This window comes from Anolis sagrei, chromosome 3 (genome assembly GCF_037176765.1).
Source record: "Anolis sagrei isolate rAnoSag1 chromosome 3, rAnoSag1.mat, whole genome shotgun sequence".
Taxonomy (NCBI): domain Eukaryota; kingdom Metazoa; phylum Chordata; class Lepidosauria; order Squamata; family Dactyloidae; genus Anolis; species Anolis sagrei.
In genome coordinates this window covers 51,529,652-51,542,960 of record NC_090023.1, presented here as the reverse complement: position 1 = coordinate 51,542,960, position 13,309 = coordinate 51,529,652, and the positions used below count along the sequence as shown (strand labels likewise).

The following is a 13,309-nucleotide window of genomic DNA, read 5'->3' as shown; positions in this document are numbered from 1 at the left end:
GCTGTTTAGCAATAGTTGTAGCACTTGATGATCCAGATTCCTCAAACCTCAAGGTCTCTCAATTTCAACACCAAATGAAACTTGTAAGCCCACTTTCAGGACTCTAGAGGCATTCAACTTAGGCTGGTCAAGTCCCTAATGAAACAACAGGGGGGAAAAAGAAGCATCTCCACCCTCTTTGACTTTGACAGAGCAGGAGGAGGAAGAGGAGGATAAGGACCATCTCCCCAAACTGTCCCAAACTTTATTTATATGTCCAGGCAGCACCCCCTGCCCCACCCCATCCTCAAGTTGCATCCTTGCTTCCCCTAGTCCAATCTTTGAAATAATTGCTGGACACATGGAAACACAGTCCAACATTGGTTGCTATTGGGAAGGGGAGATTCTTGGAAATCTTCCCTTTCCCCGAGCTTAGTCACTGCAAGACCCTTTTTGCCTCAAGTTGCAGGGAGAGGTGGGTAAGAAATACATAAAAAAAATTGTTATTATTCCACTCTACGAGCATCACTTCCTAAGATACTGGAATGTGTTGAGCCCAATAGGGAACCTCAACTTCTTGCTTTGTCCTGATATTGGAGTAAATCTCAGTCCTGGGAAGGTTCCTGATCTTAGTATCTCCATCATACTATTGGGACAAATATTCAACGTGTTTTTGTCACCATCCCCATAATGTCTGATATATTGACTACAATTACAGCTTGACTCAGGTCTGTGATAGAGATCATCACTCCCCATCATTGTCCTTGATTTCTGTCCATATGCCCAAGGTAAGCAATCCAGACATTATGATTTTTAGTCTTCTGTTTCCACCAAGAGTAGCATCATGCTCCCTTCTGCCAGCTGGGATTCTGTGACTTGATGGTCATGGGCTGCTGGGCTGATATCAGAAATTACATAATATCACCATTCTCAAATTGCTTGCCACGTGGAAGGTCCTTTGCGCATTCCATAGATTGCTTTGACACAGAAAGACCTTGCCTTCCCAAGAGTGGAAATTGGACTCAACCTCCTTCCTCCCACTGCTTCTGTCCAGAATAAATGCTCCATTTTGCAACAGGCTGTCAAAGCTTGGGCTATCTGTGGGATGCATTTCTTTTCTCATCAGACAGCCCTCTGTTTGGTTTTTCTTTATTTTCACTTTTCACAAGGATCATTATGAAGATTAGGGCAACAATGCATCTTTGTGCTCCCATGATTTGTTTCCATATGTCTTTACAAGCTAAATACCTGCTGTACTGTTCTCTGAAGATCTATATCTCTGCTTATTCCAAGCCATAGGATGCTCCTTCATTTTCCAGTTTTGGAAAAGTGTGAAGAACAACAGAAGGAGCTGAATTCAGATTAAATGCCTAATACCTGTAAACAGCCCTTTAATGTAAATATTCTTCCATCTGAAGACTCAGATTAGTAGTAGGATCCCCTCTTTCAAAAAATCCCAAAAGCAGACCTTGATTTTACCATCTTAAATAAGAGACACCATTTTACTACACATTGCATTTCATGGGGTTTGAGCATCAGTGAATTTTGGTATGTAACATGTATTCATTAAAGGTGAGTGTATAGAAAGTAAAGTAGAACTGAAATTCAGCTATTCTGTCTCTTATTAAAGCACATTGTTCATTTTGCATGTGTTGCTGCTTACATGGCTTTTTCTTTAATACAGTATCTAGTTTTGAAGTCATTGAATTGTTTGGAAACTTCTATGGGCTAATTTTATTTCCCAACACTTTTCAGTGAACAGAAGTAAGTGTAACCCTTATATGCAAAAACCACAACCTGGGAACCAAATGAGTTTGTTATACTCACATACTTGGCTCTTACCCCCACTCCACATACACACACTATTTATTCTCATTTTTCAAAATAGGTGGTGTTAAAAATAGATGGCAAGTATAACATAATGCTGACATAGCATGACCACTGAAAATTCAAAGCAAGAGAGAGAGAGCAAAGGCAAACTGAAAAGGTGTATGGTATTAAAATTCCCTGGGGTGCAGAAGAGATGTGAATTTCAAATACTAAATTTTCACTGACACAAGTTGACATCTTGACCTTACAAGAAGCTTTGTTTATAGATATTTGGAATAGAGAGCAGCCTTAGTTATCTCCATATCATGGAGCACGTGGAAGATGCTTCAAGTTATAGTCTAAATTGAATTACATTGACATGAAGTTATTGAGGAGTAAATGGTGAATTTGAACAAAGGAAGAGAAAATGTGAGTAGAATGAGAGGCAGTTAAAGACAAACTGTGAGGATACAATGTTGGTATTAGGATCAGTTTTCTCTCTCCCCCCCCCCCCCAATTCTCCATACACCTTTATTTATAATATTGTTTTATCAAGGTATTTCATGGTTTTCGTTCAAAGCTACTTTGTAAATAATATAAGAATTCATGTTTAAAATAGGTAACAGGTAAACAGGAGCAACTTCCCAGCCTCTGATTTAAGGAATATGCTATATCTTCTTAGAAATATTGTTGTGCAGGGATGAACATTAATAGCCATCTCACATAATATAATTTTTTTACATTAAGATTGCATCTTTGAAAGTTTCTCAATATACAGATTCTCCTCTGTGTAAAAAAAAGTTTACCATCCCAGCATAGACAATGGAATAGAGCTCTTTATGTTTGGTTGACAGCATCATCTGCGACGACTCCATTCTTGGTCATCTTTTATTGTATGCAAATGCACTGGGTAATTCATCACGTCCTAGGCTTTCAAACATCATCTACGAGCAGATGACACCAATCTGTCTCTCTTAATACATAATTGACTTTCTCCCTATAGCGCCTCAAATAATTCCAGTTGTATGCATAGTACCATCTCAAGGTGAATATGTCCAAGATTGTGTTTCTCATCTTTTCTCCAATGCCCTCCATTCCTTGTTCTATTGTATTCTCCTCTTCCACGGACAGTGCCACCAGTCATCCTATGGTAAGGCATGAAGCCTTTGTTTTCTCCTTGACTTTGCTTCCTTTCTCTTATCCCCACATGTTCATTTAATCACTATGTATTGTTTTCCTCTTTACAGCATTGCTTAAAATTGGGAAATTTATTTCCATCTGCTTAGCAAAGAATTTAGTGTATGTCTTGGCCATTTGTATTTTTGACAACTATAGTATTCTTTCTGAGCTTCTGTTGTTTTCTCTTAAGTTGCTGCAACAATTATTTACCTCTCCTTTCATTCTTACCATATGTTCCTCCCCTTAAACCCCTTCACTCTTATCTTGTCCACTTCAGAATCCTGCACAACTTCTCATCCTCACTTTCAAAGCATTTAAATGGACTTGGCCTCTTCATCCGTCTGTTGTTATTATCCCATCACAGTCATTCCGATACTTTTCACTTATCCAATTCGACCATTTTCAGGTGCCATCTGCTTCTTGAAATGCTTATGCACTTTCTCTCTCATTGTGTGGGATGCCTGAAACTCCGTCACACAATGACCTTTGATTTTTTTTTAATCTCCTACAATCCTACCTCTTCTTGGAAGGTTTTGGCTGAACATCCTAGTCCCAATACCCTACTGTAATAAATGCAAGGCACATATAATTAATATGAGCACAAAAAATGAATTCCTGGTTATTCCCTTCCCTATTTTTTAAAAATTCCCGTTGTATACATTGAGGGTTATTGCCATTATTAACAGTTGGCAATCAAGTGTACATCAAATCTGTAGAGTTATCAGAAGATTCTAGTCTGACTTCTGCTCAGTCCTGATTTAAGGAAGGATTATCTAATTCTGTGTGAAAAATATGGTGCTGTAGAATTAATCGTCATAGTTTTTAGTAAATGCAATTATAACGTTTTAGACAATTAATAGGAGAACTGTGCTTGAAGGCAGCTCAGGCTATTTCACATTTTAGCTGATGCTAAAGTGGGCTATTGGCACTTTGTGTAAGAGTTAAAGCAGAAATGGGCAAGCTGCAGGACCTGAGGCTATTTTGTATCTCTTGACTAATACAAATTCTGCAAGCCACACTTTTTCCCTGCTAAAAGCTTTCAGCAGCAATTCACATTTGAAGTACAGTAGAGTCTCACTTATCCAACCTTCGCTCATCCAACGTTATGTATTATCCAACACAGTCTGTCTCCTGCCTGGAATAATGTCCAGGGTGGGAGAAGCAAAGAACCCTTGTCTGCTAAATTAGTGCTAAATTCGTAAATACAGTAATTACTACGTAACATTCCTGTGTATTGAGCTTCTTTTTCTGTTTATTTATTGTAAAACATGATATTTTGGTATTTAATTTGTAAAATCGTAACGTAATTTAGTGTTTAATAGGCTTTTCCTTAATCCCTCCTTATTATTCAACATTTTTGCTTATCCAACGTTGTGCTGGCACGTTTATGTTGGATAAGCGAGACTCTGCTGTAAGTTGAAAGCTTCACTCAAGATCAAAAAAATATACAAGTGGAGTTTCAGACACTTCTACATTTTTATTTTTAAAATATTCTTGGCAGTCTGTACAGCATTAAAATATGCCAGAGAAGAAAATTGTGCTCACTCAATTGCTTAATCATAATGTAAAGCAAAACTTCTGCATGCTCTGCCTTCAGCCTCCTTCCCCTTTTTCAAGGAGAGGGTAGAATCACCTGTTTAATATTGAATGAAAGGCACATGTTCCTTCGGTAGACAGGAATCTTTAATGTTTTACACACATCCAGGCTACTAAAATCTCAATAAATTCAATGAGATTTAAGCAAAGTGTGCACGTTTGCAGACCACATGATTTTTTTTAACAATTATGGTGCTTCTCTTCATAAACTATAGGCGATCTGCCGTTGCTCGCATCCAGGAACTTTTCAGGCGAAGAAAAGAGAGAAAAGAAATGGAGGAATTGGAAACACTGAATATTAGACGCCCTTTAATAAAAATGGTTTATAAAGGTCATCGGAACTCCAGGACAATGGTAAATTATTATAGCTTGTGTTAAATATGCATTACATGGACTGGTTTAGGTGAGAGCAGCATATGCTAACCTAATTCTGACCAGGGTAGACCCACTGAATCCGTGTGATATATGTAATTGCTGTCTTAGACTATGCATCGGTTGTTTCAGTGGGTCTGTTGTGGTTGGGTGTAGCACTTGGATTCAGGCCCTTGTAATGAAAAAGAAAGAATAATAGTAGTGTGTTCTCATTGCACAATAGATGCTTTGAATGTATTGGTAAAAACTTGCATAGCTTTGGCTGCCTCCTGTGCCAAGACTGTGTTATTTTGAGTAGATGATATTGTCAGGGAGTTGGGGTGAAATCTCTGTTTTAAAGTGGGCACAGGTTTGACCTTGTTGATATGAAGAGATATGAAGAGTTCAACGTATAAGTGGCATACTGTTTATTACTGTACATACTGTTTATTAAATAAAGAGAATTTGGAAAATATTGTGTACATATTTTGTACGCATGAAGTGCATGTTTATTTTTTTTAAAATCTTTTGAAAATGAGAAAAGTCCTTTTTTCTGACATGAAAGTTTGAAAGGGAAAGATTACACTTAAATTAGTTAGTAAGACCAATTGCCTGTTGAATTTATTTATTTATTTATTTAAACATTTTGTATACTGACCTTCTGACCTCTCTTGGGGGACTCAGACCGGTTTCCAACCATAATATCACATACAACCAATAAAACATCACAATTCATATTACAGTAAAACATTAAAACAGCAATTACATTCAATAACTACAATGGTCAGTCGTCACACTAAAATCGTTGCTCATCATCCTCCATCCGTATCTCAGGGTGTTGGCTCACTCGTTGAATGCCTGTCTCCATAACCAAGTCTTCACCTGTTTCCTAAATGTCAGGATAGAAGGGGCGGTTCTGATCTCCAGTGGGAGAGAGTTCCAGAGTCGAGGGGCCACCACCGAGAAGGCCCTGTCCCTCGTCCCCACCAAACGCGCTTGCGAGGCCGATGGGACCGAGAGCAGGGCCTCTCCAGACGATCTTAATAATCTTGATGGTTCATAGGGGAGAATACGTTCGGAGAGGTAAACAGGGCCGGAGTCGTTTAGGGCTTTATAGGTTAACACCAGCACTTTGAATTGTGCTCGGAAGCTAATTGGCAGCCAGTGGAGCTGGTGTAACAGCGGAGTGGTGTGCTCCCTGTACCCAGCACCCGTTAGTAGTCTGGCTGCCGAGCGTTAGACTAGCTGCAGTTTCCGGACAATCTTCAGAGGCAACCCCACATAGAGAGCGTTGCAGTAGTCTAAACGGGATGTAACCAAAGCGTGGACCACCGTGGCCAAATCAGGACCACTGCCTTGGTGTCCATTTTAGAGAGGAGCCCAGTGCTGCCTGCAGGACCATGTTTCACCCACCTTTATGCTGATTGATATGCTAGACTTTTCACTAAGTGTATCAATGTGACTTTCAAAAATGAATTTGAAAGCCTTATCTTCCATGACTCTCAACTATACATGCCAACCATACGAAAAATATGTTTGAGATTTTTTTAAAGTTTAAAAATAAATGTTTCCCTCTAGATAAAAGAAGCCAATTTCTGGGGTTCCAATTTTGTTATGAGTGGTTCTGATTGTGGACATATCTTCATCTGGGATCGGCATACTGCTGAACATCTGATGCTGCTCGAAGCAGATAATCATGTAGTGAACTGTCTGCAGCCTCATCCATTTGACCCAAGTGAGAATGTTTCTATTTTAATACACATCTTGATAAATAGTTTGTAGGGAAATCTTTCAATGTTGGATGCTTCACACAGGATCTACCAAAATTATACACCATTTAAAAAAAAATCAGCCATTTGATTCCGATTGGTCTGTTCTAGTTGAAACTAGTAGTTGGGTTTAGGACAGTGGTTGGTGTTGGAATTCAACCCCATACTGCCCAAGTCTCAAGTCCTCAATGAGGAACAGTTTTGGTTAACTTAGAATAGGGTAAGAGTTTCCCTTCCCCCATGTCTCCTGAATGACAGTTGGGAATGTATCTTTTTATTCTCTCTTCTCTCTCTCTGCTCTCATTCTGATTGGTTGTTTAAGATGGATACTTGTCTACTGCAAGCCTTTTTGAATCAGACTTCTGCCTTCTTACACTTTATTATTGAGAGTATGTGCTGTGTGCTTTGAGATCTCTCTCTGCTTGTGTGTCAGAGAGATGTAGTGATTGAGTTTTTCCCTCTCTCGAAACCTTAGAAAAGTTGGATTTTAGAGTATCTGAGACCCAGTTTTTTACCATGAAGAAATGCAGATATTTTTATTACTGTAAATAAACCTTTTGTGATTTTTTAAAGATTGGACTTTACATGTTTGCCTCCTAAGCTCTGAATTCTTTACAGCCACATCAGCATGGCAGATCACGCTTTGCTCACTAATGAGCTGAATGCTCAACTTTTGTATCCTGTTTGGTTTTTTGGATGCTTTGCTATATATTTTAGGGTAGTTTTCCCTAACAATTCGGAGTACTTAGATGGATATGATAGTAAATTTAAAAATGTAATTATTTTGATCAATTGAGGGGATGTAATAAACCATGTCAATCATCAAGTGTTACTACATTTGTAGATCTAATCAACTTTCTAACTTATTTTAATCTATTGTTTAGTTCTAGCTTCATCAGGTATTGATTATGATATAAAAATTTGGTCACCACTAGAAGAGTCCAAGATTTTTAATCGGAAACTTGCTGATGAGGTAAATTGTTCTTTTGTATTTGATCTTTGTTTCTTAACTGGTATTTCTTCTTCGTATAGTCATCCTGATGTCATTTAGATTACTTAAGAAAGTTAATATTTTGTTTATATCTAGTACCTATATGTGAGTTGGAAGGATTTACTACCATGGAAAGACTAGCTTATAGAGAGAACATTATTATTAATTATAAAAAGTATGTGGCATGTATTGAAGCACCATTACATTTAAGTGATCTTTTAGAAAAGAACAGTGTTTCACGTGAACATGATTAATGGGGAAAACACTGTATTAAAAGTTTGCTCACTAACAACTCTGATCTTTCCCACTTTAGGTAATAACTCGAAATGAATTAATGTTGGAAGAAACCAGAAACACAATAACTGTTCCAGCTTCTTTTATGTTAAGGATGTTGGCCTCTTTGAACCATATAAGGGCAGGTAGGAAGACTTTGGTTCCATTTGCGGCTGGATTTCTAATATGGAATACATAATTTTTACATATAATTTTCCTAGTTTTTTTAAAAAGCTATTTCATCTTCTTAGAACAGTATAAATGCATGCCTGAGAACAGTATAAATACATATTACATAGCAAATAAAATCTTTCGTGAGCTTCTCTTCCACCCCCCCCCCCCCCCCCGAAAATTAATAGTTCAGTTGACTTTCCTCTCTTCTGTGTTAAATTATACTAACCTGCTGCTGTCCCCTGCTACTTAGAATTTGTAATTGCGGTCCATATAGTTACATTTCTACGTAAATATTTCTGATGCATTTTAAGTATTTCTACTCATTTCTTTACTAGGCAGTATGTGCTGGACTGTGGTTGGAGCAGAGTATTTTGTAATTTTGTACTCTAAAGTGCGGAAAACTGCTTTAAAATTGTGTTGAAATTTGTTTAAAGGCTCTTTTAAAACCTTTTCTGTGTCTTGCAGACCGGCTGGAAGGTGACCGATCTGAAGGGTCTGGCCAAGAGAATGAGAACGAAGATGAAGAGTAATGGGCTGTTCCCGGAATCCACCTAGGCGTCATGAAATTTGTATACGTCATGAATTATATTTTTCCTTACAAAGCTTTAGTGCAATTTTAAAGTTTTGCTTTTGGGGTAACCTAACATTTCGATTTTGAATGAATGTGTGCATGACTTGCAAGGGTGCAAGTAAAATAAGCAAAACGTTTTTAAAATGTTTTGTCATGGATGAGGGGTGCTAGAAAACGCAAAGTGCAATATTTTCCCTTAACTTGCAAAAATGGGAGGTTGGATCGATGTTTAATATAACTTACCTTATAGAGAAAACATTGATTCAAATAAATTTCTATACCTGCTATTTGCATGTTTGTTGCTTTCTATTAAAAGATGTGGTTGTTTTACACACGTGTCTGCCTTTTCACTATGACTGCAATGGGCAACCAACCCAGAAGCCTATTTCTTTTAGTGTTTTTCCTGGTGGAAAACAGAAAAAAACCTCCCTTACACCTTCATATAAGAATAGCTATAGGAGGGCTGCTCAGAGGGGTGGATGATAGATTAATTCTCATGTGAGAGTCATTGGTTCCAAATACATGACAGTTTTCCAGAAAAGAAGTGATCCTTGGCACACTAAGAAAAATAGCACGCACACACACACACACACACACACACAAACTTTTGTCAAGTAGCTTGAGTAGCAGTTCCCAAGTTACAAACAAGATAGATTTGTTCTTGTATGTAAGTCAGAACATTTTTAACTTGTAACTCCAGCAACAGCCACACACACACACACCTTTTTGGATGGCATAGATAAGAGTTAACATCCACGTGGTGTTTCTTTTGCTGTCTGTGCTCCTGTTCAGAAGATTTCCCCTCACTTTCTGTTCTTGTGATAATTGGATTTGAAAAATTTGGCTTGTGGAAACGAGGATTCATGACACTTTCCCCCCACGATAACTCTTCTAGGAATGAATTTCCCTTCCTAGGGATAGATTTGATAACAACAACAAAAACACAATCTAGAGCAGAAGAGAAAATTGGCAAAAGAAGGCACTCCATGGACAGTTCTTGGGAAAAATTGAGAGCCAAATTGACAAATATAGAGCCAAATGAGAGCCAAATTGATCTAATATCCCTGGGAAGGGAGTTCCACAGCAGAGGGACCACCACTGAGAAGGCTCTGTCTCTCGTCCCCACCAGACGTGCCCGTGAGGCCTGCAAGATTGAGAGCAGGAACTCCTCACTCAGATGATCTTAAATTCCTATAAGGTTCATAGGGAGAGATATGTTGGGAGGCTTTTCTGATGTCCTCTCATGGGGAGCTGGAGCTGACAGAGGGAGCTCATCCGCACACTCCGCTGATTTGAACCGCTGACCTGTCAACAGTCTTTCCGACACAATTATTTAACTATTTCGCCACCAGGGGTTCCAATGATCATATTGCTGCACTGAGTGTGTGTCACAGCTGAGCCCATCAAGGTGCTAGTAGGTAGCTGCATTACCCAATCTCTGAGAGCAATGCTGCAGACAAGGAAGATTCAGCCCCAGAGCATTTTCTGTGTGGGTAAGCTATAAACTTCCTTTAGCTTCTGTTGTAATTCCCATCAGACATGTATGGCCCGCCTCCAAGTTTCTTAACATCATCGGGAAGCTCTGAGAGATTTCATCTTACTTAAGAACAGCTGTGACAGAAAAGCACAAGAAAGCAGTATGTTCTCCCTCGCTCCAAGCATTTTGTTGCCTCTGCTTCTCTCAGAAGTCGTCTACCTTGCTCTCCTTGTGTAAACAGATGGTTCATTTATTTTTATTTAGTGCTCATAAACAGATTCTTGCAATCCTCACATATACAAGGTCTAGTATATAGGTTTGCATAGGATTATGCAATGGAAAAGTTGCTAGTTTTGCTATCAGGGACTATAAATAGTCCAGTTCAGAATTCTTATCTGCGCACCCAAAGCACTGTTGTGAATCTTTGAAAATGGAATAAAACTGCCAGTAAAAGTAACAATGTTTTTTCGGACAAGAAAGAGGAAAAGTAATAGGAAAGTCCAAAAATTATACAACATGAGTCTCAGACCGCAAGATGAAAATAGGTAAAGACAGAGACTCAACTTATCCGTCCACAGCAAATCAAGTTGAAATAAATTAGCCCTGGAGGGTCTTTCCTGTTTTAAAATTCTTTTTGTCTGAAACTTTCCCAAGGATTAAGAGAAGAAAAAAACATGAATAAAAAAACCCTGTGAAAGTAGGAAAACTTCAACTTTAAAAAAAACTTTAAAAAACCTGATGGAACACCTCTCTAGGAATTTTTAGCCCCTCCAGCATGACTCTATGGTCAACTTTCAACACAAAGTTGCAAATATTTAAATATACAAAAGTTGAACTACAAATGGAGAAGACCAATAGCATAGCTTTAGACCTCAGCCTCAACCTCAAGTGGCGAAGCTGATTCTGAATTAATGCTACATGTTATTGGCAACAGTTCTATCTTTCGTGATCCCATGGAAAAGTATGTTTATATTTTAAAATATATATGATTTGCAAGATAACATACATTTCCAAGATTTTTCTCATTTCTTGTTACTTTCGCACTGCACACCTACACACTGCAGCCAACACACTAATATGTTGTAACACAGTTTAGAAAGCTCTGGAGTAAACAGTAGTTGTAAAGGTTTATTATTATTTATTTATTTACTATTCTTGTATACAGCTGTATCTCAAGCCCGAGGGCGACTCACAGCGGTTTCCAGAAAGCAAACAACAAAACCAGTAAAAACAGCGGTAATCAATATATCATAACAATTAAACTACACAAATTCCATTTCTAACAATAAACAAACATCAATACACAGTTATCACAAAAAACCCACCCCGGATCGTCTCATCATCCAAACGTGATCCAAATTCGTCGTCCATTGTTCCTTTCCTATGTTCAATTTACCAGAGATTGCACTGAATTACTCAAACGCCTGCACAAACATCCAGGTCTTCAACTTTCTACGGAATGACATGAGAGATGGTGCCAGCCTAACATCTACAGGAAGGGCGTTCCACAGCCGAGGAGCCACCACTGAGAAGGCCCTATCTCTCGTCCCCGCCAACCGTGCTTGAGAGGCCGGCGGGACCGAGAGCAGGGCCTCCCCAGAAGATCTCAAAGTTCGGGTGGGTTCATAGGCCGAGATGCGGTCAGATAGGTATCTTGGGCCGGAACCGTTTAGGGCTTTATAGGCCAGTACCAACACCTTGAATTGGGCCCGGTAGCAAATCGGCAGCCAATGGAGCTGGTGCAACAGGGGGGTTGTGTGCTCCCTGTGCTCCGCTCCCGTTAGAATCATGGCTGCCGCACGTTGGACTAGTTGCAGCTTCCGGGCCGTCTTCAGGGGCAGTCCCACGTAGAGAGCGTTGCAGTAGTCTAGGCGGGATGTGACAAGAGCGTGTACCACCGTGGCCACGTTTCTCCTTGATGTTGAGTCTAGTTGTGTCCATTTCTAAGCCGAAGAGCTTGTCTGTTGATAGCTCCAAAGTCATGTGGCCAGCATGACTGCATGGAGTGCTGTTACCTTCCCGCCGAAGCGGTACCTATTGATTTACTCCCATTTGCATGTTTTTGAACTAGTAGGTTGGCAGAAGCTGGGCCTAACAGCAGGAGCTCACCTTGCTCGCTGGATTTGAACCACCAACCTTTCGGTCAGCATGTTCAGCAACAGCGGTTTAACCTGCTTTGCCACCAGGGAGCCCAAATGCAGTAATACTTGATGATTGACATAATTTATTGTATCCCCTCAATTTATCAAAATAATTTAATTTTAAAATTTTAATTTTACATACACACACACACACACACACGTGTGTGTGTGTGTGTGTGTGTGTGTGTGTTTAATGTTCGTTTGTGGGATTAACATAACTCAAAAACCACTGGATGAATTGACACCAAATTTGGACACAATACACTTATTAGACGAACAAGTGACCATCACTCATAAAAACACTGAAAAACGCAGCAGAAAGGACTTAGAAAGCCAAAAAAGCAAAAAGACATTACAGCGCATGTGCAAAAACAACTCCCCCGGCAAACAAAAACACACGATAGCATATCCACACTCTCTTTCGGACTATAGCTCCCAACATCCCCTTGACCAGGCCCTTTAGGAGAGGAGGATGATCCAAATGCACTGCTTCCAAGATGCAAGCTTTCTTCTCCCTGGATCTCTTTGAGAGCATCCCAATCCCTGCATATTTCCAATTTCCTATTCCTGGACTGCAACTCCTAGCAATCATCCAGATAGATAGATAGATTAGAAAGAGATAGGTAAGTAGATAGATTGATCAGGAGAACTGCTGTGAGTTGCAGTGCAAGAATAGATAGAGAAGGAAGAAAGAGGAGAAAGAGGAATGGAAAGAAAAGGGGGGAGGAAGGAAGAGAAGGAAGGAAGGAGAAAATGAAAGAAAAAAGGAAGGGAAGGAAAAAAAGAGGGAAGGAAGGAAGGAGAGAAAGAAAGGAGGAGAGAAAGCCGGAGGAAAGTTTGGCCACAGCAATGCATGGCCGGTACAGCTTTTATATACCAGTATATGTGTGTGCGTGTGTGTATGGAGAGAGAGAGAGAGAGAGAGAGAGAACCAAAGTTATGACACAGAGAATGTTGTGACCACAAATTTTCACAAATATATGCTTTCAGTTGATTTAC

General features: G+C 39.4%; 1 protein-coding gene across 5 annotated transcripts in view; it reads left to right on the top strand.

Annotated features, from left to right (window-relative positions):
- Positions 1-9,022, top strand: part of DCAF6 (DDB1 and CUL4 associated factor 6) — a 45,200-nt gene extending 36,178 nt beyond the window's left edge. For all 5 annotated transcript variants that reach the window (XM_067466666.1, XM_067466665.1, XM_067466664.1 and 2 more), the window contains 5 exons: positions 4,779-4,917; positions 6,493-6,649; positions 7,568-7,656; positions 7,988-8,093; positions 8,587-9,022. In XM_067466666.1, the coding sequence (XP_067322767.1) occupies positions 4,779-4,917; positions 6,493-6,649; positions 7,568-7,656; positions 7,988-8,093; positions 8,587-8,651 (556 nt within the window). In that variant the 3' untranslated portion in view covers positions 8,652-9,022. The remainder of the gene's footprint in view (positions 1-4,778; positions 4,918-6,492; positions 6,650-7,567; positions 7,657-7,987; positions 8,094-8,586) is intronic.
- Positions 9,023-13,309: the final 4,287 nt, after the last annotated feature.